The sequence below is a fragment of the Neodiprion pinetum genome, chromosome 4 (assembly GCF_021155775.2).
Source record: "Neodiprion pinetum isolate iyNeoPine1 chromosome 4, iyNeoPine1.2, whole genome shotgun sequence".
NCBI classification, from domain to species: domain Eukaryota; kingdom Metazoa; phylum Arthropoda; class Insecta; order Hymenoptera; family Diprionidae; genus Neodiprion; species Neodiprion pinetum.
Window position 1 is genome coordinate 30,000,126 of NC_060235.2, and position 24,704 is coordinate 30,024,829.

The window sequence follows — 24,704 nt, forward strand, 5'->3', positions numbered from 1 at the left end:
TCTCATTCAAGTCCGAAAGCCTTGTTTGACGGTCACACGTAGTTTTGGCAACGTTATTTACATATTTGCAAAGTAGTTGTCTTTACTTGACAGGATATTTAAGAAAATGTCCGCGACTGACATCATCAATGTCATTCGACTTTTCGCCACAGTATATAACCCTCGCATTTCTGTTATATATATGGCTGTGTAACAGTTATATTATAATAATAATAATAATAATTCAATTGCGTCGCTGCATTTTCATTGTCGAAAAATAAATGTACACCTAGTGTTTCACCAATTTAAGGAGAGGTAGCAAAAATTTCATCATTTCCTTTTTATCAAGCTGATACAATTCCATATTTCTGTAAACATACAATGATTTTATGATTAAATGTTAAATATATATATATATATATATATATATATATATATCTACAATCTACATGTATTCGATCGTTTTTCCATTTTAATTATATTTCGTGTAAAATAAACTGAAAAATGCGTAAAACAATAAAAAAAATAGAGATACGCATCTAACGATTCGAGAATTATTATCATGCACCTAATAATCGGTGTAAATCAGGTTAGGTGGAAAAATTGTGTGCATTTTGACCACCGTATATTATGTAAATTTACAAAATGCTTCTGTGTGTACTCGAGTTCTCACAGAGTTAAAAAACAAGTAAAAAAGTAACCAGATGAAAAGAAGTGGCGAAAAAAAAAAGAACAAGATACCCATACTGGGATTTGATTATGTAATCCGACGTTGTGTACTCATACACGTGAGTTGAAGTAAAATAAAAATTTATTAAAACGGCAGATAAAAATATTCCGGTTTTTATTCGCGGGTTACAGATATCCGCGGAACGACGCTGCGTCACAAGTAGTTTTTTTATTTGTTTTTTTGTTTTTTCTTAACTACGGTCCAAACCTCCTCGCTTATTTCACCTTTCGTTAATACAACGCGACGTTGAATATACTAATTGTAAGAAAAAAGTTTTCATACCGCATAAAGTCCATATTTCAACTATCCGCTATCAACTTTAAATCTTGAAGAATAGACATGTTTTTCCAAACAAAATCTCGATGTCTATAATGTTGTTCCATTTACTTTTTATTTATTTTATTTTTTGAAGAGTCACGTTATGCGCTTCAGGCTTTCCTTCGCTCTAGACTGTAAAGACGCAGTTTTACTTATCGATGTGTTGTTATGTTATCGTGTGGAAAACTAGAAAGTTGTATCATTATTTTATCAATATAGGTATTTCGTATGAATCCTACACCGGTAAACAATGTATACTAATAGAATTTTCCCAGTCTTCGTTTGTTTCCAACTTCGCAGTCCGATTGGATGAACGCCATGCGCGCTTATTGTATGCGCTTATTATATATATACACAAACACACACACACACATATAGTCGAAATACCTAAGCTTGGCGCATCGCTTAGTAAATTTCCGTAAAAAGTAATTACCTAACATGTAACGAATAATTAAGGTAAATTATATAGATAATTGATAAATCTGATGTCGGCAAAAATATTTTCAAACGGTTGTAGAAAACGTACGTATGTAATAGGTGTGTCGTAAATGCAGCGCGGCGACAGTCAGAAATAATTTCGTTTTCTTGAAAAAAATCTGCGGCGAATGGAATAAATTAACGATATAAGTTTATTTTTTATCATTACCACCTGTATTTACCCGCGAATCAGATAAAAACTTGAATATTTTAGTAAGAACGAGTGGATTTATTTTTTTTTTCCCAAGTGTTAATTCTTATTCGTCGTGTATTCATCGGGAATTACATTCTAACTTGGTGTCCACGTTTAACGTGAATGATTATTTCAGATTCAGTCGCTGTTTTTATTCATACCGTTGTTCCTGGAGCAAAAAAAAAACCTATATTTATCCAATAAATGACAGTTCAAGAGTTATTTTGTTTTTTATTTCGAACGTAAGCGCATTTTTGTTGAGACAATGACTTGAAAAAAAAAAAATAGGGTTACACTTTTTTCGAGTCGGCATGACAAACCGAGTATGCAATTTTAATATTAGTAGAAACTTGCAGTTTTGGAAATGCCCGAGACACGTTGAAATCGTTAAAGTATTTCACGTGCTAAAGGAAGGCAAAGTAAAGTTTGAACGCTACATAAATTCCTGTACCTATTACATGTATTATATATATATATATATGGGTACCTGATAATTTTAAGATGAAATTCTGTCTTTGTAAGCATAAATATCAATTTATGCAATGCGTATTTTACGAAGGTTGGCCAAAGTTAATTTTTTTTTAGCTTTGACCTGGATAGGCGGTTCTCCCAAATTTCTTATTTTGCACGATGTATATATCTACTTGTTCTTCTCAAGATAAATATAATTTCACTGATTTTTCTTCAGAATACGTACATTAGTAAATCACATTTACAAAAAAAGTCTAAAAACTTAAATTTTCCGGCCTGAAAAATAATAGTTGCACAACAAACATCTGTATTAAAATTTAATCCTACGATTCTAAATCGGGGCAAAATATAATTGTACTTTTCAACAAATAATACAGATCTCGTCGTTGTTGAGAAAATTTCTCAAATACTGTTGCGATGGTCGGTATATAATTAAAATATTCAACCCATGTACTAATTTACATTGTTTTTGGACATAATGCACGCAAAGCTTGAATGTATAATATGTGTGTATGAATAAAATTTTCAACATTGGCGGTACTTCAAAACAAGTTCTTATAGCGAGGTTCATTCGCGCGTGTGACTTTTAATTACGCTTACTTTACTCCGACGCTAACTCGCCACGATCTTTATGTACATTTAAGGTATTTACATAAACACGCTGCAGCTAATTCCTTGCGCAATAGGATTTGCCAAATTTCCAACTTACAACGGCTTACTTACCCAGGCGATTAACTTCGCATCGTTGAGCTGTAATTGCTTGCTTGACGATGACAGTTCAGTTTACCTTCTCATAGAGAATAAGTTTATTGTCACATAATATACCTACAATATATTGACCCTTGTACGCATATTATAGAATTTTGTACGCAGTTACACACTTCGCTTGACAAATTTTAATGATCACGTTCCCCGGATGATTTCGATATAATTAGAATTGACGGATTTTAATAGGATGCAAATATGATTCACCACGTTATCAATTTGTGGAATAATTATTAACGCATCGAAAATTCATACACCCGTTGATCAGGGAAACGAAAATCGGATATTGTCCTGCATAAAAGTGGAAATGAAAAATGGTATGAAAAATTATCGGCAGAGCGGATGACCGGTAAAATATCCCTTCGTATAACTGCACGTATTTACGGATCGCGTTTGCAGCTTTTTGCATGTATTAAGACTGGAGGAACTCGAATGATCGGCGCGGTTCCGTCGCAGTCAGAGACCCGCGGGTTAAAATCGGATCTTCGCCGGCATGGCGTCGCGACGCTTTTGCGGTCTCTCAGTCTACTGGCGTACGTTCATCGGTGAAGACGCCGAATTTGTGCGAGCTTTGAAAGTCTCTTTTATAGAGAAGCGCGATATTCTCCCATTCGTAATACCCGCCTTGAATGAATTTTTATAAATAAATCAAAAGAAACGGCGATGTCAAATTCAAGATACGCATTCGGAAATTCAAAAATGAAGGAACAACATAATTGCATATAAGAAAGATCCGAAGACCGTTTTATTACCAGTTTTCTGCTCACTTCCCTGACAGCGGAAACAGCTGATCTCACAGCTGACTTGATCTTTCGGCTTTCTATCCAGTTTCTTGGATTCACCTTACGCAGCTTTCTTCCTCATGCTGAGTATAATAATATGCGCCAATCGTACCCTGCAGTTCGAATCGGAGCGAATAAAGAAATAGAATTTCGCCCCATCTAACTACATAATATATAGTGCAAGAAAATATTCCCCGATATACATTATACAAGTGTTTTTCATTTTTTACAACCGTGCAATGAATACATCGTTGAAAATGGAAGAACAGACAATAGAGTATAATCAACAGTAGCCGCGGTTTTTCTTTTTCTCCGTCGGTGATTTAACTTTACTGCTATATTTTTTATTTGTTATTTTTTATTCGCACTCGTCGTTTCCTGTGGCATTCATCGTAATTATACCATCGCAAGATTTCGCTTTGGTGATTCCCGGCTGCAGCAGGCGGCTTGCTGTATACAAGTGTGTTTAATCGACGAATTAAACATGATTACCGTGCCAATTACCGCATCCAGTCCCTACGTGACTATCACATCCTACAGCGATGCCAGCGCTCTTAGCAAACGACCATGTGTAAGTTGTAATTCGCTCTCAAGATATTGTTATATTATATGTAATATACGTTTTTTCGTTCGTGAAAAATTATAAACATACTTTATAACACCCGCCGATATTATACTCATACGAATTGCGAAACTTGGCAACTCTGTTATGGCGAAATTATTTCAAGGTCTAGAGAGGTAAAATATGACTGGTCCAGGGAAAATAGAGTGAAAACCGCATCGTTGTGTGTTTTTGCCTTCCTTTTGTAGCGATGTTACAGTAACAGGTATTCTGATCCTGATAAATGAATTCTGATTAGTCCTCAAAGGCAAACGCGTGCGCGAAAATAGGTATTATCGTAAGGATGCGGTATTGAGATGTGTTGAAATGATGTAATTTCAATTGCTGACATTGAGTAATTTTAAAATATGTGTCAGTAATGATAACAACAATAGTGTAATAAAAATTTGCGAGTATTTGAAGCTTGCTTATACCGCGTTAGTAAAGAATTCGAAACAGCAGTTCTTGCGTTTTGCTAAGAATTTTTCTGTTAACCCGATGTAAAGTAAATCAGTTGTTAGTAAGAAATATTTCCCGCAGTTTATCATCATCGAAATTATCATGGAATATGAATTCCGCTGTTATATTCCGCATCGTCGTCATCTCAGTAAACACGGATAGTCGTAGATATTGTTTGTGATGTGATTCATTGAGTTTTATAATGATTACATAAATATTCGAGCACCGTACAAAAAGTTGTATGATTGTAAACCGAAAACCGTAACTTTCACAATATTTGAAATGGTGGAAATTTGAAAACAGTTTGAAATTAAACGTGGTAGATGCGATCTTGCAAAATATGAACATTTAAGTGAAAAAGAATGGAAAATCAGAGCATTTAAACTCTCGATCCAACTTTGCTAGCTTCGTCGTAACGTCCAGCAGCTGTTTATCTACGCAAGCGTGTTATAACGTGTAGATCTAAATTTACATCATACCTAGTCATCCAAAAATCTTAGCTCCTGCCAATTTTCGTTGCACGATAATGACTGAATTTTTTACACTATTGAATCAACTTGTTTGCTTTATCTGTGTTCTTTTCTTTTCTTTTTGGTTTTTTTTTTTTTTTATTTCAATGAATAAAACAATCATCAATCATATCTAGTTTTGTACGAAATAAGCGTGCAGCAATGCACCAGGAAGCCTATTCGTTTCAACTTGAATCAATCGATGAACCGTCACTTAACGGCAAATAGAATAATCCTATTAACCTCTCAAAAAATCTAGAATCACGTTCGGTTCATAGTTCAAACCAATTTAAATTCTTTCAACCAAATATATCCTAATTCATCCTCGGGATAAAATTGATTATTCATCTGTAGCATAAATAAAATATTTTTTCCTTCAAATTAGGTTCTCTAGTCTATGCTGTTATCCCATCACATGAAAAAATGTCTTCATCCACGCAATTTCTCTTGTCCCTACTGTTATACCCATGCAACTCTAGATAATTTGCGATTCCGCAAAAAGTCTGTCCTCACGTTAGGAACCACGCAGATAATCAGCCGGGAAATACTTCTGTGGTGCAGATTTACTTTCTCTGCCTATCTTCGCAGGTTCTCTCCGCTGCCCTCAGCTCGCTTTCCTTACTCCGTACGAGGTAATAAAACGAAGCTTGCCCGTAATTGGATAGGGGAAGCCCCGGTTGGATACGCGAACTTCTTTCCGTGTCAGCACTGCTACACATTCGCGTTGTATCCACAAACACACACACACACACACACACACATATATATATTTACGTCGATCCGACTTTGCACCACGCCTGCCAATGTAGCTGTATGCATGAATATATCAACTGCATACACGCACGCATGCATACCTTGACACCCTGAGTATTTCCGACACTTGGCTACAGTTTTTAACTCGTAATTGAGAGCCGAGCCATCCTCCGATATGCTTTGTTTTTTCATCCTGCTTGAGTTCTTGAGTTTTCCTTATATGCTCGGGTTATTTAAGAGAATTAACGTATTTTTTGTTTTATTCTTTTAATTCTAGAGTGTAGCATTGCCGAAATGATTTATAAATGTTTTTGAATACCTGCGGTGAGAAAAAAACTTTTGTAATGTGCGAATGTAATTTAAATATGTTTGTCTCTGATAGTCTCATTTTCGAGTGATAATCTTGAAAAAATTATTTCCAAATTATAATCAACGAGAATATATGTGTATATATATATATATATTCGACTTTGTTACCGAAAAATTCAAATTCTCAATTTAATATTTAAAGCTTACGATGTTTGGAATTTATATAACAAATTTTAATTCCAAACTGAACTCGGCCTGCACGAGTTACACAAATATTTGCAACTTGATACACGGGTCTGTTAGTTATGTAATAACGTGAAAAAGAAGTCCGAGTCAAAGTTTATATTTATTTCGTTAATTTTATTAAGTCTGAGTTTTTTCTTACATATCTTAAAAACTGATATAAATATTTGGAAATTAAAATAATAGTGGTATAAATTATTTTATCAAAGTTGTAACAATAATTTATATTCATTGCGTCGGTTGTTAACTACTTGAATTTCCCGCGAGCGAAGAATTATACTGTTTCAATATTTTGACGTTGTAATTTGTTCTCGGAAAATAATTATAACTTGTCGGATAAACTATTTGGCTTAGGCGTGAATAAATTTCCTATTTATTTACGACATCAATCTCTCCTATCTTTTTCGCACTTCCTATGTTTCATAAAAAATTCTGTTTTTAACTTTCCGTAACCTCGAATTGTTTACGTGTGTTTAAAAATTATCGCGATGGTTAAAAAATATCCTTTCTCAAAATTAACCCTCAAAATTAAAATCGACATTCCGTTCAAACCCTCCAAGATAAAGAAATCATATTTTAACCGAACATCTTCGCGTCAGTGAAATCATATTCTGTTTAATTTTCAAACTGTTCGGTTTCCCGTATAATTTATTTGTTTTCTTCATTCTCTCCTCGCATTGAATTTCACGTATCAGTGTAGAAAAATACGTTACACACAGGCATCGTGCTCGTAACTTTTTAATTTCTCGTCGCTGTTTCGTTGTTTCGTTTTCAACGCACGCGGCTCTCGGTCAGTCTTATTCCGATCTCTCCCATCGGTGGGGCCTCAAAAAGATATTTCCGTCCATGGCCGCCACTCGCCATGTTCCAAACACGTTCTATTGCGAAATCGACTTTGTTTATTTGTCATTTCAACTCACGGTAACGCTGCAACAGCGTTTGTACATTTGGCTGAACACTGTCACGTACCTTATACGCCTGATTCTGCACACCACTTACATTCAATATTATTCTTTCTTTTTGCAATTTAAGGAGAAGATAAAAATTAACCAAATGATATTCGAGTATACCTCCTGAGGAAATCAGCGTTTTTCCTTCTCTTTGTCAAATAATCGTGTTAATGGATGAAAGAATTTACAATTTTTTTACGTGCGTAAAGCAGAGAAGGCTAAAATAATCAATTCATATGTTTTATTTTTCGTAAAAAAAATATATAATTACGGATTTTTCAAGCCGTTGTATATCTTACAATTAGCACTGGGTAACTTCGTATCGCTGTAACTTTAAATTTGTTACATTTGCATAAATTTTTATTTACTCTAAGATAAGAAAAAATACCAGCCTGTTGTTTATTTATTTTTCAAGCTTTATAGGCGTATAAAATTTTCACACGCAAAAGATCCAATCACGATGTATCGTACAAGTTACGATCATGTGTCACAATATGTTTTCTTTTTCATCTACATTCGCGTTCATTTAGCGAGTCACGTATAATTTCAAGGGCAAAAAATCTGATCACATGCACGGTACGTACTTCTCTGCACGCTTGATGATCGATAGATCCCGTTAATACTAATTGATTTGTTTTTCAGTATCTACCGTGAAGCTTCGTAACAGTCGCGTATACCAAGACCCAGAAAAAATTGGCAGCAATCATTGTTCGAAGTACTTAATAAATACAAATACTTGATTCGACGGCATACAAACCTTGCGTATTATGCTGTAGCGATATAATAAATACGATAATTATTGCTGAAGCGCACGATAAATTTTTCTCTCCACCGATGTGGGTACATTTAGCACATGCAGTGCTGATTTTTTCGATCTACTCGTATTTCAACGCCTGTTTCGTCAGATTTAATCATCGGCACTTAACTCATCACCACTTTAATAGTAATTTTACACTGCGTTTAATTGTCATTTTTTTCATTTTTAACCGACGTCTCTAAGCCCTGAGTTCACAATCAAATCTAAGTATTGCGCGTGAAGAAGAAACCGAAGTTTTCATTAGTTTCATTCTGGAAGCCGGTCGTTAATTACGGTTAAAAAAGTTGATTTGCAATTAGGCTTAATTGCGTACGAAGCGCAGGCTGCTGGGTTTGTTTAAGAATAACAAAGCGGCGTTTATTTCCGACGTTACTTTCCGAGAATTTTTTTTGTTTTTTCGTGCTTATTTTCCTTTCCTCCGCTTTCGTTTCTTCTTGGTAAAGAAAATTAGTCCCGGGTCATCAGCGGCCCAGCTCAGCTCTCTCACTCTCATTGCGATGATCTTAGGAAAACGTGAAGCTCGACCTAAAAAACTGTGCGCTCCACCACAGAAATAGATGGGAAGTCCAATAACAAGCTGTACAAGTACGAGAAAGACAGTCGTCGCAGAGGTCATTGCCTTGTTTTAATACGGCGATTCATATTTGAATGTTTCTCCCGAGGTATAATGTTTATTCTTCAGGGTACAAAAAAAAAAAAATAAATAAATAAATAAAACGTTAAAAAACTAATCACTTTTACTTCTGAAAGTATGGATGACCTTTAATATAAATTAATAAAGGATAAATACCACTTGGACAAACTCGTTTTTCTATTTTTTGGGATTTATCGTACTTTGATGAAATCGTAGTGCCAGAGGAATGATGCAAACTTTTTGCTACAGCATGTTTTATTAGCTTATCTCAGTATAATTTTCAGTCTTAATGGCATATTTAATATTCAAACACTCAAAGGTTGTTGCAATAAAATATTGAACGCTACTACAAACTAACAATCTTACTTAATATACAATATGGCTGAAGTTTCATTCCACCGGTCGGTGCTAAATATTTTTTTTTCAATCAAATTAAAACTTTGTCCTTCTTTTCAAGTTAAACTATTGACCACCAACTCATCACCGCGTTGATTCTAATTATTTTTAGGGTTCCGTACCTCAAGAAGAAAAAACGGAACCCTTATAGGATCACTTTTTTGTCCGTCTGTCAAGACCCTTTTTCTCAGGAACGGATAGAGGTATCAAGTTCAAATTAATATCAGATACTGAGATCTGCTAAGGTCCTTGAGGGTGTAAAAATTCAAGCTTCTACATCAGCGCAGACAAAAGATACGGCCAATTATGTCACATATTTTGATACTCGTAAACTTAATCGTGAAAACCTGTAGGCTACTTACTTACCGTTGACCTAGAATCATGAAATTTTGGAGAGAAGCAAGGTCTCACAGCACTAGTAAAGGAAAAAGTCCAAAAATAGGAAATTAGTTGTTATATCACGTAAAAAAAAATTATTTCCATACAGAACCCTGAGGGCGCGAGTCCTAACTTGCACTTGTCCGGTTTCTTTTTTTTTTTTTTACTTATTCTGGACCTGAATTGTCCAGAGGAATAACGATTTTCATAATATCACATTCGTAATGTGACACGCGAGATCTTTTTCATCTCAAAAATTGGTGATCAGTTGGTGCTCAATTAATGGTTTGTTTTCCAGGATTTTTAATTTTAAGTACTTTATAGCCCGCTACAACGTGGGAATATCTTCTGGGTAAATTCCCCAATTGTATGTGTATTAGGTAAACAATTTCCGCTCCATTTTGCACTTGAAAATTCAACGTGAGGTCGAAAAGTTGATCCTGAAAATCATAGAGATGGATTTATATAACCTTTACGCAATAAACATGAAATACAAATATTCCTAACTCGTGTCTCTTGACGATTTGCGTCTATCGTTAAACTGTTTTGCTCTTGGCCTTTTTTTTTAACTCTTCATTCTTTCAGCATCATGTTTTCTGTTTTCACAAAGCTACATTCTAACGTTGAAAAAATTTATTTGTATTTTACGTATAAACATAAGTAAATTATAAATAAACTAGATCGTTACCGTATCGCCAAGGTCGCCTTGTATATAAACGATATATTTTTGCATATAGCTTACATATACGAGCAGCGAAACGTAGACTTTGAAGAATATTTTTTAAACGATGAGTAAATAAATTTATTGTGTGCAAATTTTCTTTTTCTCTTTATTTTTGAGACTGTTTTTATGTTAGTAATCCCGATTTTCAGGGAAGAAATTAAAACTATAAATTATATTACCCATAAACTTTGACTGGGTGATTTTTAACTCACGGTTAAATCGAATTAAGCTTGTGTTTTTATTTTCGAACTTTACATATGTCGAGATTTTCTGAGATAAAAGGCAATTTATTCTAATTGATATAATAATTTCCTTCATTTCTTTCGTTTAATTAATTAACAAGTGATATATTTTTCCGCTGATTGAACGCATTGAAATCTACGCGAATCAATGGTTTAAAGCAACTTGGTCCGAATTTCTACAGTAATAGTTGTTAGTCAATGTTTTACCTCATGCTTACGATTCCGCAGAGGATAAACTCGTTCTGTGATGTATGTAACATTATATCCCGCATAACAGTATATAATTCCTCAGCTGCGAACAGCATTCCTCAATTCCTTTGCGTTTTATTTTCTCAACTTTCCTTCACCTAAACTGAACGCAACGTGATCAATTTACTCAAGTAAAATATTCGTAGTTTGGAGAGTCACATCGAATTTTGAAATTAATTATCGTATTATCGCACCGAAATTATCGGCGACTGACTATTTTGGTAGTTTTTTTTTTTTTTTGGTTTCACCTCATAGGTAAATAATTTTAGTTCCTAAGCGTAAACGGATAAAGGATATATTAATGGTAAAAATTTCATTCAGCAAAACACGTTCAGTATTGAATTTAATGATTTATAGCTCAGCGGAATACAGAAAAGAAAAACGCTTAGTCGCTTATAACGCTGAAAACGATGGGTCGGGTTTTTCCACAGTGAAACGGAATACAGCGGTGAATGCTTTAAAATTATATCATTCGGGATGTAAACATGTATATTAATCTCAGTTTTTTAAAAATATACGGTACACGGATTTTTTAAATGATACATATTATATGCAGGACGGATGAAAAAAATAGTTTTTTACCAATATCTTGGACATCATATTCACTATCTATATTACCGATTGTACAAACTGAAATGTTTATTATTTTCATTTTTCTGTTTACGATGAAACAAAAATAACGTTCTTCTTGGTCGAACGAATATTTCGAAAATATTTTAGGAAGTTGTAAATGAATTTCTACTTGCAAATAAGGTGAGAGAACAATCGATGAAAAAGTGTGACACGTGTTGACTGCGATTGCATCGTTCCCTTATGATAATGGAAAAATAATCTGAAATACCGCAGGTCGTAAAACGAACAGGTATTATATTATACCTGTGTCTATATCTATATCAAAGCTTGGCTGAATCTATATTTAGGTGCGGCTTCGTTTGCGTGTGTTTTTCATCGTCGAGTGCGTTTTATCATCTACTTCGTTACGTGTGTACATGACCTATAGGTATAATACATATATATGTATATCACGGCTATTATATTCCGCCTGTTTGCGATACAATTTAATGTTCTATGATAACAGGATGTCGTATATGGCGCGTGTGTTGTGTGTACAGACGCACCTGTCTCTCGGCGGCCTCTTTTCTTGCCTCTCAGCCTGTCACACCTTTTGTCAGATCGCCTTACCTGTCGCCGTACAGTCTCTTTACGGAATTTATTATCGATCGACGCCGATGTCGTCGTTCGCCTTATCGTACACGCGAGCAGCTTCGTCTCCTTTTTATTTTTTACTGTCAAATTTTTTTTTTTCACATTCATCGTTCATCAATTTTTTTCGATCGTTAATGAGGCTTGCGCATTATTCTTTTCTATATCCGTGTCGTGAATTAGAACATTAGAAGACATTTAAGAATTGATAAATAACGTCATGATGTGCCACCGTTTGTGGGGAACCATATAATTACAGTTTCTAGGTCAACGACCCTAGAGTTCCAGAGAAATCGGTGTAACGAGTTTCAACTTAAACAAATAAGGAAATTACAAGTTCAGTCACTTGATTGTCATCGATCTCCCGATTACCATAAAAGTTGACGGAAAACGCAGTGATTCTTTACGGAAAAAATTCATGTTTATTCTAAATCATTTACAGTTGATCGCTAATCGACGATCGATAATGATATGGAGTTTCACAGAAGTGTAACAAGCGAATTACCTTTTTGTTTCGTAAATTAAGGCTTCTATAAGTTTCTTCGGCTGGTTTAATTTTATCCACCTTGACTCCTCAACTTGGAAACTATCCACGGCAACTGAACCATTTTTCTGATAAGCTTTCGCATTTGTTATCTCCTACACGAGGCTCGAACTTTATCCAGTAAAGCGTCACCCGCAGCTAGTGTATAAATAAAGCATGCAGGTATTACCAACAACACAAACCTGATATCATCCTTCTCAACCACATGTTCATGCGGCACGCATTGTTTGTTCCTATCCCGAGGGTGCAGTTGATCAGGGGGCGTATAAATGATGACGATGCCTTGTAATGTCCGTGTCGTATAATGCATAGAGCTTGAACAGACAGAAGCAACGGACCCTAGCTGGTTAAAAAGTGGATGAATATTATAGCATTTTAAGTGCGATGCACTTGTACCGCAATGCATTATTCGTAACTCGGTAATTTCGGCAGGGAAACCGTTATTGGTGTAAAAGAAGCTCCATTCTCAATTCGAGATCGGATGATACTGGTAGTGAGATTATTAAAGATCACGCGAAATCCTTGGATTTCTTTTATTGTCAGTTATTGGGAGGTCAAATGTTCCGGCTTCTTCGGTAATCAGTCGCGTTATATATATAGTCAAACGATCAGTGATACGTTACGCGTGTACGAATTGCACGCATGTTGCACATCGCGTGTTGATATAAACAACGGTGCTACATCATCGGCGTTGTTGGTCGTTTATCGTGGGTCACGCTTCCGCCAATTGACCCCCCTTGAGGCAAAAATGTGAAATTAAGGAGTACGCGAACGTTGCTAAAGATTGTTGGTCAAGGTCAATTCGAAGATCCACTAACGTCAGTTTAACCATTGTTGTTTGGTTTTTTCTGCTTTGCTCAGCGCGAACGCTTTGTGAACATTACAGACATCACACGGCTTGCTGCACGCCGAGCGTTTGTTACGTCACGAATAGCGTGATTGGAATATCGACCTCGGAGCGAATACAAATGAATAAAAACACATCTAGGACACTGATTTTAAGAGGGAGACGCAGACCGGTCGAGCTCTTTTGAGAAGACGATAAGGAAGAAGAAATATCGCGGGTAGCATTCGAAATTGGAGGTACTGTAGTGTACCTTACCTGCAGCTATACATGTTAAGGAATCATTATTTATATATGGCAAGCGCTATGCGCGTTATATTAACCCATGTCCTAATTACTTCGTTTACAAATTTACCCTTACAAACAGTACGATTCCTAAATCCTTCACAGAACCGGGCCTTTCTCGTTACAAAAGGCAAATTCCAAGTTCCTTAATTTCCCCCACTTATACTAGGACCCCAAATATCTGTTATCTTACCTGCCATTTTCGAACAGCTGGGAAGTAACCGTACTTCCCTTTCCACTTGCCAAATCACAACCCTCGCACCTGTACTTTTTTGACCATTTCCCCCACTTATTCTTCAACCCCAGATCCGAACAATAATACTCTCCGTAAAGCAAACCAACGAAATTTAATGAGTAACAAGTTTCAATCAACGCAGTTTCTTATACAAAACTCTAGTTAGACCAGACATTGGTATAGCTATTCCGCGGATTAGGCGGATCCATATATGCTGCATGAATACACGCAGACGGTCGTGCAAGCCGATAATAAGGAACCTGCATGCATCTGAAATCTCTATATCCCTCTATTGGACTCGAAAGTAGGGTGAAAAATAATGAATTTCCCACGACAGTTTAGTTTATTAAAATAGTGCGCATAGGCTGTGATTTTGTACGTATAACGTTATAATACCGGTTCGCCTGACTCTTGCCATTCGAAATTGTTACGGCGAACATGAAATTCCCGACACGAACGGAGGCTCGGAAGAAATGACAATAATCATCTCGCCGACATAAGTAGAACCTTAGTGGAATATAAATTAGATGTAACAAGAAGAATAATTAAACGCTCTCCTCATTATTCTTCTTTACTTTGCTTTAATATCCGACGAGCTGATAGGACTGTTACATATTTTCCAACGCGTTTCGATTGAATAAAAAATCATGAATTTTTCTTGATTCCAGGTCAAAGAGTTGTTCAGCGCCATGAAGGAACAGTCGTCGTCCTCTCGGCTCGAAAAGGACCGAGAACCAACCCCTCAAAGGTCGTATAGCAGCGCCGCAGCCTTGACGTCACTAGGTGCTGACATATCACCAAGTTCCTCACATTTTTTTGAGGTAATTTGGAGCGTGCTATTTTTCTTTTCTCACCTTCAACGCTACAATGTCCATTATTGTCGAAACCGCACGAGGTTTTACGTTGATCGAAGCGAATAATGTATTCTTTCGTCAGGTTCTCTACATCGGGAAAATTAAAGTTTCTCACAAAAAAGTACCGGACTCCTTCATCGACGATGCTCTGATAAGATTTCGTGCTTACGAACTTGAGAAGTCGAAATCTTCGTCGAATAATCTACTCACCGAGTGCCAAAGACTGCAGAGACAGGCCAGCGTGAAATTCTTACCTACATTGAACGTCAGAAGAGATAGTCAGGTAAATTTTACACTGCGCTTGTGAATTCCATTTTTACACTGAAAAATATGTACCATGCGCGTATTCACATTCCGATTTCATACTCGTGATGACCTTACCCCGGGAACTTATTTTGCCAGGATTCAAGTGCCAGCGAATTAGGCAGCATAGAAAATATATCGTCGAGTAGCGTGTTGTCGCCAACGAATTCGTTGGATGTTGCAAAAACGTTGGGTGGATCCGTCGAAGCGTTGTCACCGACGAACAACAACTCGTCCGAAAATGACGGAGCGGAAAATACTTCGGGGGTAAAGAAAAATAAAAACGTCAACTTGCCGTCACCGGAGATGATGAGGAACAGGGCTGCCTCCACGGGCAGCGTTTTAACCGCTAGAAGAGACTCTGCCGCAAAAGGAGGCGACGAGTACAATCGCACCATGCTTTTCCAGGTTCGTAGACTAATGTGATAAGTTTTTTTTCTACTTGATCTGAATCAAAAGTTAGAAAAAAATTAAATAAATGCTTCATAAACGATCAGCTACGTTATTTGCGCTGACGATAGTGAAAACTAATGAAACGACATCCCTGCTATGTAGTAGAATAGGAAAATAATTAAGATGTCAACAATTTGAGAACAGGTTTTATAATTTGAACGTTCAAAGTTATATTTTTTACAGTTATGTTCGGAGTAGTTGAAAATAAATTTGTTGTTTAAGTACGATGCAATAGATGCTCATCAACATTTACATTTGCATCGCGCAAAGTTTGTTAAATGTTTTCAGCGAATTTGGAATGTTGTTTCATTTTTCCTGATTATACTTGGTGCGAATAACATTGCTTGAAATTTTGTAAACGGTTTTTTTCTCTTTTCCAAACCTTTGATTCGGAGGATTCGCGTGATTCGTACCCACAAATCGAAATATGAGTATTAATCAATGAAAAAACGGCTTCTTGCTCTACAGGTAGGTCGGTATGACTTAAGATTGATCAGTCCTGACAGAAAACAAGTCCTGCTCCACAAGCAGCTCAAAGACGTCGCCAGTTGCGTGCAGGTAATTATATACTTCATTATGTTCAGACCTGACGTTACGTATTTGTCCGATGTTACCTCATTACCCTAAATTCCACGTGAACTGGGCCAACTTCTTTACCTACTACTACTAAGTTAATTGATTTTTATGAAACTTGCAAAATTCTGCTCGAGAACGATTTTAATTTTCATGCATACTTTATCACATCAGAACCAATTCTGCCTGTTTAATACAGATGAAGCCTAGTATGTGACGACATTGAAAAATTTCAAATCTCTGTTACAAGTCTTAATGAATGGAAGAAAAAAAAAAACAGTGCAGAGTTGTAATTTATTAATTGAACTTTGTTTACCTTTCAGGGTGTCAAAAACCCAGAGCACTTCGGTTTTATTTGCAGAGAGGCTGGCATAGAGTGTTACATTGGCTATGTTTTCAAATGTCAATCCGAAGCTGTTGCCGATGATTTAGTTGGAGGTATGTTAGTTAGAAGATGAGGATATTGATCTGGATGATTTGAAAATTCATGATACAATGAATACTGCAAGCACAAAAACTGCCTTACTACATCCATAATATTTCACTTTATTTTTCAGCCATCACCCAGGCGTTTGTTGCTACGTGTGATGCCTCGAGAAAAGAAAGACATCCAGTATTTTCCTGTGATCACTGCCCCATGGTTTGGTACGATAAATTATGCCAAGACATTGACGGTGAGTGAATTTTAACATTGTGTTAGAAACCTATCAGCGTATTCATTTGACCTGAACCCAATGTCTCTGCTTCAGGTCAAAATGACAAGAGAACTCAAAGTATCATCGTTTCACGGCTTGGTATGTTGCCTGAGGACGAACAAGAGATTATTGTTACAAAATACAAGGGAGCCGAGGCCTGCAACGGTACTTTAGGTGGTTCCGGAAATGGTTCTAGTCTCAGAGAACAGAATCAGTTTTTAATGATGTTGTTACGCGCGCATTGCGAAGCGAAGCAGGCGAGACACGTTCACGACACAGCTGAAAATAGGTAAATAATTTAGTTGGCCTTGATGATTCGTTACTCTGCAATTGATTAGTATATTTATATATTTATTTCGATAATTGCTGTCTTTTAGGAGTGAATTTTTAAACCAATACCTCAGTGTCGGTGTTGGGAGTACGATATTTATGAAAGCTAAGAGGTCATTGACGAATAGTTTTGATCACCTCATGAAGCGGAAAGGTTCGCGCGATGACTTTGGATTTAATCCTAACATGAGGGATTCAATGCTACAATTTAATTCGCCTGCAAATCAAAAGGAAGAAAGTCAGAGTCCCGTCTCTTCTGTGGGATCTGGACTGGACAACTGTCCCGATTCAAACAGACCCAGATCATTGAGAGTGTCTCCTGAACAGCAGCTTAGCGTTAATACTGGGCCAAAAAGTCCCATGATGGACATGTAAGTATATCTTTACTTGTTATTCATTTATTTTTTTCTCTCTACATAATTCCACTGAGAACTTTTGTCATGCTACTCAATATCCCATTGAATACTCCAAATTTTTTCTGTTATACAGTTTTTTAAAGGTAGGCAATTCTCCGAAAATGTCTCCTACCGAGTCTGAGGGAAGCAATCGTCTGCAATCAAGTGGATCGTGGAGACAGGCGATATTAAATCGTGTGGTAACACCAGGCAAAGATCAGGACATCAAGGATAATGTTACGTGTTCTGGTGTGAGTGGAAAAAATAATCAACCCGTTCCAATGCGGAAAACTAGGGAGGAGCTACGGGGTCTTTGGAAAAAGGCAATCAATCAACAATTGATACTCATCAGAATGGAGAGAGAGAATACGAAGCTGAAAGGTAATTGTCACTCATTTTCTACTAAATTGTTTCAATAAAATATCAATTTTGTAATAACTTTCGTCTCTGAATCCCATTTTACAGAACGACAGGAGGAGGCAACGGTAAAAAGAATTAAACTAGAATATGACGAATTGAGCAGCTGCGCTCGAGAACTCGTTGAAGTTTGGGATTTACTAGTAAGCAAAGAGTCGAGGATATCTACAAAATGCGATAATCAAATGCTGCTCCAAGCCATCAAACAGGGTAAGAAATTTTTTATTTAAAATCAGTACCAGTAAAGAGCAAGAAAAAACACTCGCTCTTACTAATATACTATACCATTATTGAGGATTCACCATTTGTTACAAAGTTATTACTATCCTTCTATTTCTAGGTGTACCACGTGGCAAGCGTGGCGAGGTTTGGCAGTTTTTAGCTGAGCAATTTTGTTTAAAACAACCGCCAATTGAGACGCGTGAATTCCCAAGCTACAATGTACCCTATGAAGTTTTACTTAAGCAGCTCACATCCCAGCAACATGCGATTCTAATCGATTTGGGACGTACATTTCCTAATCATCCTTACTTCAGCTGCGCCTTAGGACCTGGGCAATTGGCTCTTTTCAACCTGCTTAAGGCCTATTCTCTTCTTGATCCCGAGGTTGGATATTGCCAAGGGCTCAGCTTCGTTGCCGGAGTTCTTCTGTTGCATGTAATTGTCTTACCCTAATTAATTAATTTATAGCGTTCGTTGTTCATCAAATTCTGTACACTTTTTGCTTAATGAAACATTTGTGCATTTTCATTACCGAAACAGATGGCCGAAGATCAAGCCTTCTTTTTGCTGCGTCACCTGATGTTTCGAAGAGGTCTCCGAAAGTTATACCTACCTGACATGGCTGCGCTACAATTACACTTGTATCAACTTTCACGGTTATTACACGACAGACTTCCAGCTATATACAATCATTTTGACAAGCACGAAGTCTCTCCCACTCTTTACGCAGCACCGTGGTTATTGACTTTATTTGCTAGCCAATTTCCATTGGGTTTTGTTACTAGAGTATTCGGTGAGTATTTTTCTATCCGATCTTTATTTTTTCAGCCTCGATAATCTTTCATCATGAGCAACGTAGTGCGATTGATTACACAATTATCGGAGTCTATAATTTGAACTATCCGTCTACAGATCTACTGTTTCTTGAAAGTTCCGAAGTCATCTTCCGTGTAGCTGTTGCGCTGTTGGAAGATCATCAAGATCAACTTCTTTGCTGTGACAGTTTTGAAGAAATCATGGAGTATCTGAAAGTAAGATATCCGCAACATCGCTTTCGTCATTGCATAAATGATTGGATGGATGCGAGGCAGTTTTTTCAACAGTCTCTAACATTTAATAAACGGTAAATAAACTGTACTACGAAATAAAAGAGCATTTCTACTGTTCCAGCTCCGCGTACCAGCTGTCGACAAAGGGGTGCTCGAACGTGTAATGAAACGGGTATTCTACCCGGACACTGAAATGGTTAAACAATTGAACGAATATAGAGTTGAATATCAAGTGCTGCAGGAAGAGATGCTATCCGTTAAACCACAGATCGAGAATTTGGAGAAGCTAGAATTACTCAACAAACAGCTCACCCAAGAAAACGTCCATCTCAATGAGCAACTAGAGGTAAACTTAGTGCGACTTTTTCAATGTTAATAAGAAAAAAGAATTGAATATATGAATCGATACTGCAGTTCCAGTATATAAACATAAAATTAGCTGAGCATTTCTTTTTCTTTATCACAGATTGCTATGAGCAACCTTCACCGCCTTGAAACAGCCCGGTCAATTCAACAATCATCAGCTCACAAGTTAGAATCCCAGAATCGCAGTCTTGAAGTCACAGTTGCAACGTTGGGGAATTTTATTCAGCACTTGGCCGACACAAGAACAGATATCGAGATCCCAGGTGATGTTCGTCGAATAGTTGCACAGTTGAGTATAGCGGAAAAGCGAAGAAGTAGCATGGGTACAAAACTGTATCCATTGAAAGTTATTGAAGACAACAATAACAAGTATCAACCAATGAAAAGCAACTCTACTGGTAGAGAATCTCAAAAGATGTTGAAGGGAAATAGTATCACAGCTGAGACACCATACCCTTTAAAGTCGACATTGAGTCAGCCGAATTTAGGGGCAAAGCTTGAGAAGGTTTCGTCATTTTTTGCAAATTCACACAATCACATCAGACAACAACGTGCACAAATAGCTGCTTTGAGAGGAGAATGTGGAGATAGCGGTAACGACGAAAATGATCCAAAGACTGTCAATATTGATATTCAAATTACTGATACAGTGAGCTCCGCGACTGACATCATTGATCAATCAGGTGGTCAATTACTGCGCATTGAACCTACTGCATTAGAGAAGTCAATTTCCTTGCCATTGTCCAATGCTAAATTGAAACTAAAGTCGTCCAAATCAGCATACGAACTGGGTTCAGTGAAAAAAGTACCAACAACGAAACTGGAGGACACAACTGGGGATTCATTAACTAATGTAGCAGGTACCATTCATCCTTTGGATACATGTAGCGATGTAAACTTTAACTACGGCGGTACAACAAAGTTGAAATGTATAAAGCCTGGAAGGTCACCTGGCCAGAATGGACAGGGTGACAACCTGGGTAAAGAAATTCCTGGACAAAATGCAGAAATTTTAACTAGATAGCAAATATTTCTTGTTTCTGTTAAGGAAGAGTCGTAGGGCTTTACGTTTACGTATAGCGTAAGCATCACGTTTACCACAGTTCATTGATGAAAAAATAGCTTCATTTCGGCGTCAAGACAGATTAATGATTCAAATATTTTCGAGTGTAGCTTCACGACACTCTAATCAGCTCCAGATGGCTTTGACGTTCTGTGTTACCGGATTCCCTATTAGGAAGTGATACATATCCATCATCGTATGTTCATTGATTAATGAATTAAAAGAAATCGTGAAACAAAAGTATGGTTTATAATATTTTATTTAGTGGAGTACAAAAAATAGCACGTTTTAGTACTAGGACGTAAAAGTGCACTTTTTACAATAATTACTTTACGTTCGAAACGCAAGAAAAAAGACGCATCAACCATGCTTGCGTTACATAAAAGAAATAATCATCTAATACCAGAATTTTCTTACATCTACTAGGAGTAATCAAGCTCATAAAAAGTACTATGGTAGGATTGAATATCATTAATTATGTACAATTGATAATCCGAAGAGGTGGACTGATTTTTTTAAAAGTAAAATATAAAACCATCAACTCCAAGCAGCAACTGCAAATCTTCGGTAAACTAGTTATCTATTCGATTCGAAAAATTTTGTAATCATTTGATAAAAAAAAAAAAACGTATGACACTTGACTAGAATAGTACATACTGTCGATCGCGGAATATTTCAATTTGCACACAGCATATTTTTAGACTAATCGTATATTGAAAATTAAAAAACATTTCTACTTAATGCTTAGCCCATGAAATTTAAAAAAATTTTTTAATTTTCGACTGACGCGACATGATTTGTTGATTTTGTAGTATCACTCATTCAGAAACGAAAATTTTCCAGTCGTCAAATAATGCGAAAACAAACATTGAGTACTTTTCCTTCAACAAATTAGAATTAAAACCGTCATACTATAAAACTATAAGTCATTGGGTGATTAATCAATTTAGATCAGTTAGTCTATTGATAATTTCGATAGCCTGCATCAGTTCAATGTTGGCAACTATACCATCTGGTTTAAGTGAAACGAAATCATTAATGCATTATTTAGCTTTTGTTTTACTATGCTGATGAGGTCAATCAGAAAAATAACTTCTGAATTGTGATGGTTTTCGCTTCAACTTTTCTTCCGCGTCCTAAGAATTAACAACAGATTCGTCGACTACCGTGTTATAATGTGTAGGATGTAGAAATCATTATTATACAATACACCTTATATATTTACCGTATTTGTCATATGTGGTCAGAAAAAACTATATGTTTACAGTAGAGACATAATATAGATGTCACATCAAAAATGTAAACTCAAAGTAAATCTTAAAAGTATTAAAATAAATCTTTATAACATAATGAAAAAGCCATTACGGATCGCATTCTGTGATGGTAGTAATGATATACTTATTGTTATTCGTATTATTAATATTCCTATTATTAGTATTACTGATGTGTATATATTGATTTTGAATTAATTTAGACCGAGTAAAATTTGATTTTGTTCTTACGAGACTTAACATACATCATATACATAAATATATTTCGTAATACCATAGATGTACATTCTTTTTTGTCGTAATTACAATCCGTTGAACAATAAATACGTTTTTCATATAGGTATTTCAAATTTTATTCAGATAATAGATCTACTGTAGTATTTGAAAAAGAGATTATTCTTATTATCATTATCATTGTTTTTATTATTCATACTATTGATTCAGTATACACCATGCGAATATCCCGAAAAATGTAGAAAAAGTAATAAAATCAGAACTATTATCATAACTGTTTTGTTCTTGTATAACGTTGATATCAAAACTAATTTGTGACGCTAACGAGTAAAATGATTTCGTAAAATTTGAAATACTCTTCATTCACCGTCTCGTCTTGTGATAGTATTATATAGTATTTACAATTGTTATTTTTTTTTTGTCTTACCAATTAGGGTATATAATGAAATAGCGATAATAAGTGCGCTTCCGATTAATTAAGAGTACACCATAAGAGCTTCGTTTTTTGTCGTGACGCTGCCGTGCGTGTACACAGATGAATTTTGCGAGACAAATTCCCAGTTTCTAAGACTTATTGTTAAATGATTGTGGAATCACATTTGCGTGGAGTATCGCTTGGATTCTATCTAATGCCACAAATATTCCCTAGCCGATATGAAATTGCAAGTGTCGCAACAGCGGCCATACTTTTTCATTTTACGCTAAACTTTAAATTAGCTGTCAATTAATATCTTGAAAACATGTTTCTCAAATTGAACCGAGTCCGAAATTCTCTAACGGTATTTCATTTCACATACTTCTTATCTTAGAGGTAACTTCTACACTAACAATTCGAAAAATATGTAATCCTATTCGACAATCTAGACCGCGAAATCCACTTGTACATGTGTTGGTGCAAAAGAGCAAAAAGAAATTTACGTATGATTCATTCGTGTTGTATCCTTATTTTCTAAATGTAACTAATCATTTTTTAATAATGTAGGCTAACAATGTTGTGTTACAGATATACTTGTAGGTAAGAAGAACCTGTAGCACTTAGTCTCATCATGATTAATTATGACTGTAGACAGCCAATTTTAATGCCACAGTGTACTTTCTTTGTATAATCGAAAGTAGTGCTTCTGAACTTTATGCCTGGGCTGAAAATGATTCATGCAAGATGCTGAGGTAAAAGCTATGGCTCTTCCATCCGATCATTTCCTTATTTGTTGACTACACATTACAAGATCAGACGCTGCAGCAGTGTTTGAATAAGTCAGTGATGCTTTTACGTCCAAAAGTGACTTGTCGTATTCGTTATAGTTATTTTCGTAGCAAGTGCACATAAAATAGGAATTTCTTGATACGTCTAAAGCGCCACACGAGCCGAAGGCAAGTGCCAAACTGACACGAGTCAAGAAGTGCCTATATATTATGCGCACATGCCACGAATCCTATTTTCTGTGCTATATCCTGTCAAATACGAAATTATAGTGTAGTTTTTGTAAGGACTAGTGTGTAGAAATCGGGTTTCAAGCACTAGTGCTAAGTAAATCTATAAAAGAGTCGAATTGTTGATTGATGTAGCGCAGAATATTATTAGTCGTTATTGGTAAGTTATAACTTCGCAAAGTCAATTGTAAGTGGCCTGGCAACTTTATCTCATGCTCCCCATTCGATTGTAGTGATGAAAATGACAATTGTAAGCTGTAGCATAAAATAAAAGAGTATGTAACACATGGTTTCAAATTTCATTTAATCATCGCCATATTCGTGCAACAGCTTCGTCATGTTAACATTATTGAGTGTACGAATTTTTCAATTTACCATCGACGTTATTTGCAGAATCTCTGGCGGTCGCGCGTTAGAGAAAAGGTTTAATAGAATAAAATTAATAGACTTTGGTGGAGAATTTCAATATGATGTAGCCTACAGTTCTTGAAACTATTTTAAGATATCGTGATCCGTATTTATATACTATTACAATATACATATATTATAAAATGCTAGTTTTGATATAATGTAAATGTTTATAAGATATTAAATAATATATAATTATATATGAATTATATTTCATTCGTGACTCAGTTAGTTTATTATTACTCAGTTGATTTAATATCACGACACGTGAAATATTACTCCGTAATTTCATAGTCAACAACATTGGGAGCTCAAAATGACAAAATTCGTAGCGAAACAGTGATTTAATTGAAGTATAGGTACCGGAGAGAAGAATATATACATAAATCATAAATAATAATCAGATGTAATAATGATGCAGAGACCAAAAAGTATGTATGTATATGTGGTTCATGTACGATATTAATACATGTGATCCATTTACGATTAATACGTGATGCATACTATAAATTTTATATTTTTCAAAGAAAATTCATTTCGAAATGGAATT

The 24,704-nt window shown here is 35.8% G+C and overlaps 2 protein-coding genes across 6 annotated transcripts in view; one reads left to right on the forward strand and one right to left on the reverse strand.

Annotated features, from left to right (window-relative positions):
• LOC124216459 (uncharacterized) overlaps nt 1-3,429 on the reverse strand; it is a 42,745-nt gene extending 39,316 nt beyond the window's left edge. Inside the window, exon 1 of the mRNA XM_046621005.2 lies at nt 2,892-3,429. The gene's annotated coding sequence lies outside the window, so the exon portion shown is untranslated. The remainder of the gene's footprint in view (nt 1-2,891) is intronic.
• plx (PTB_TBC1D1_like and TBC domain-containing protein plx) overlaps nt 1-24,031 on the forward strand; it is a 40,242-nt gene extending 16,211 nt beyond the window's left edge. For 3 of the 5 annotated variants that reach the window (XM_046620987.2, XM_046620991.2, XM_046620989.1), the window contains 15 exons: nt 14,759-14,911; nt 15,027-15,227; nt 15,347-15,655; nt 16,169-16,258; nt 16,597-16,711; nt 16,831-16,947; nt 17,023-17,257; nt 17,346-17,669; nt 17,788-18,074; nt 18,159-18,320; nt 18,451-18,767; nt 18,873-19,125; nt 19,245-19,363; nt 19,503-19,727; nt 19,848-24,031. In XM_046620987.2, the coding sequence (XP_046476943.1) occupies nt 14,759-14,911; nt 15,027-15,227; nt 15,347-15,655; nt 16,169-16,258; nt 16,597-16,711; nt 16,831-16,947; nt 17,023-17,257; nt 17,346-17,669; nt 17,788-18,074; nt 18,159-18,320; nt 18,451-18,767; nt 18,873-19,125; nt 19,245-19,363; nt 19,503-19,727; nt 19,848-20,771 (3,831 nt within the window). In that variant the 3' untranslated portion in view covers nt 20,772-24,031. Of the gene's footprint in view, nt 1-3,449; nt 4,287-13,793; nt 13,810-14,758; nt 14,912-15,026; nt 15,228-15,346; nt 15,656-16,168; nt 16,259-16,596; nt 16,712-16,830; nt 16,948-17,022; nt 17,258-17,345; nt 17,670-17,787; nt 18,075-18,158; nt 18,321-18,450; nt 18,768-18,872; nt 19,126-19,244; nt 19,364-19,502; nt 19,728-19,847 lie in introns of those variants that run through there. The other 2 variants (XM_046620988.2, XM_069135096.1) reach the window with 2 other exon arrangements.
• Nucleotides 24,032-24,704: the final 673 nt, after the last annotated feature.